This window comes from Pteropus alecto, unplaced genomic scaffold (genome assembly GCF_000325575.1).
Source record: "Pteropus alecto unplaced genomic scaffold, ASM32557v1 scaffold134, whole genome shotgun sequence".
Taxonomy (NCBI): Eukaryota; Metazoa; Chordata; class Mammalia; order Chiroptera; family Pteropodidae; genus Pteropus; species Pteropus alecto.
Genome location: NW_006436283.1, coordinates 727,212 through 729,173, shown reverse-complemented (window position 1 = coordinate 729,173; position 1,962 = coordinate 727,212). Strand labels below are relative to the sequence as shown.

Genomic DNA, 1,962 nt, shown 5'->3' with positions numbered 1-1,962 from the left:
CGGTTCGCTTTAATAAATATTTGCTTTGCTCCGTGTTTTGATCTTTCTCAAAACCGAGTGCAGCATGGTGCGGGCCCAGCCTGGCCGAGGCCCTGCCTGTCCCCACCCCCGCCCATGACGGGGACCCTCCTGGCACTTGGTGCCCCAGCTCACAGGGCCTTTTTGTTTTGACTCTGACCGAATGCCCTTTCCTGGCCCAGGGTGGCCATTGTCCCTAAGGGGCTCCGGGACACTCCCATCACGGTTGTGAGGTGCAGGGGTTCCCGGGTTGTGCAGGAGGGACCTGGGGGGCACATCCTCCCCCAGCGGAGACGGGCCACTGGGCCTCAGGCACCTGGGTCCCGGTTGGGGCCATCGTGGTCAGTCCAGCCTCAGAGGGCTGGTCAGCCGGCCATGTGGTTGACCCAGGCCCGCACCCTGCCTGCCCAGGCCTTGGACAGGGCGGGGCCACGGGACAGACCTGGGCCAGTGAGCCGGTGCTGGCTGGGGGACCCGTGGTGCTGGCGCCGTGGGCGCCCAGGCTGGGGGTGGCGGCAGGGCCCGTGGTCCTCTCCCCCAGCCAGCGAGGGGCCTTTGTCAGCGCGGGGCCGGCGAACATCCTGGCACACCTGTCCTGTCCCTCCTTTAAGGTGACCGGCAGAGCCGCCTTGCAGAGCACGACGCTGCAGTCGCTGGGCCTCACTGGGGGCAGCGCCATCATCAGGTGGGGCCTCTGGTCTTTGAGTGGTGAGAGAAATGGGGCCTCAAAGGAAAGAAAACGGGGGGCATGGGAACGTGGAAGAGAACACGAGCCCCATGGCCCTCGCCCCTTGCCCCGAGGCCACTGCCTGGGGTTCTCCTGCCTGCGGGGAGGGACAGAGTTGGCATGTCAGGCAGGCCTCTGCCCTCTGCGGGGGCGGACACGCACTCCCCTCAGGCAAGGTAGGACGGGGAGGGGCATGAGGACCTGCAGGGGACTGGATTCGGGTGGTAACGCAGCGCTGAGACCCGTGTACGGTGTTCCCTCTTTCTGGCCCCCTCAGAGTTGCCACGAGGCGATGTGACTCAGCCGCGCAGCAGGAGCCTGGGGCCTCCTGGAGCAAAAACCCAGGGAGCCCGGCCCCCTCATTGCCGGCGGAGCCGGCCGCTGGCTGCCCTCTGCTCCCACTGAGCTCCTCGGGGCTCAGCCAGGGCGATGTGAGCCGACAGCATGGAGCGGGCCCCTCGGGGGCCGGCCGCGTGGATGGCCTGGGCCCGGAGCCTGCAGACGCCCGGGCAGAGCCGATCTCAAAGGAGCCCAGGCCTGCCCCCTTTGTGCCTTTCTCTGGGGGCGGGCAGCGCCTGGGGGGCCCCTCTGGGTCTGCGAGGTGCCTGGTGTCACCTTCCGCCAAACTGCCAAAGTCCTTCTCCAGCCCCGGAGGCCCCTCTGAGCCAAAGAAGTCGAGGCCTGGCCAGGAGCCCCAGCCGGAACCAGAGCCAGAGCCGGTAAGGGTCGAGCCGGGTGCTGGGATCCTTGCTCCTGACCGCTGGGCCGGTCCACCTGGTGGGAGCAGGGCCGCTGGGCCCTGGGACATGAGGTTTTTGCTTTTGCTCGTCTTAAGTCGCCTTCACTGAGGCACCATTTTAGATGTGGTTTGAGGAGTTTGGACAAACTCGTGTGCCCCCGTGACCCCTGTCACAGCCAAGAGAGCCCGCCTTCCTGGTGGCCCTCTGCGTGACTGTGGGACTTTGAACACTCCTGTCCCAGGCGTGCCCCAGAGCCATTGCCCTGGTCCACCGCCTGCCTGGGCTGGCGGTTTCGACATGAAGGTGGCTTTGGCGTTGACTGTCTGGTGCCATACTTACTCCTGAGCCAAGTGTCCCATGATGCTAGCCAGTGGGTGTGCAGGGCATCCCCCTACCCCCAACCCTGCTAGGGAAGGTGGGGAGCTGGGGGGGCTTCTGCGCGGGTGGCTTCTGTGGGGGGGGGCGTCCGGACGGATG

General features: G+C 66.7%; 1 protein-coding gene across 7 annotated transcripts in view; it reads left to right on the top strand.

The window, feature by feature from the left end:
* The window catches only part of ASPSCR1 (ASPSCR1, UBX domain containing tether for SLC2A4), a 25,397-nt gene that overhangs the window by 10,847 nt on the left and 12,588 nt on the right, over positions 1-1,962 (top strand). For all 7 annotated transcript variants that reach the window (XM_025047026.1, XM_025047027.1, XM_025047023.1 and 4 more), the window contains 2 exons: positions 630-703; positions 1,023-1,464. In XM_025047026.1, coding sequence (XP_024902794.1) covers positions 630-703; positions 1,023-1,464 — 516 coding nt within the window. The remainder of the gene's footprint in view (positions 1-629; positions 704-1,022; positions 1,465-1,962) is intronic.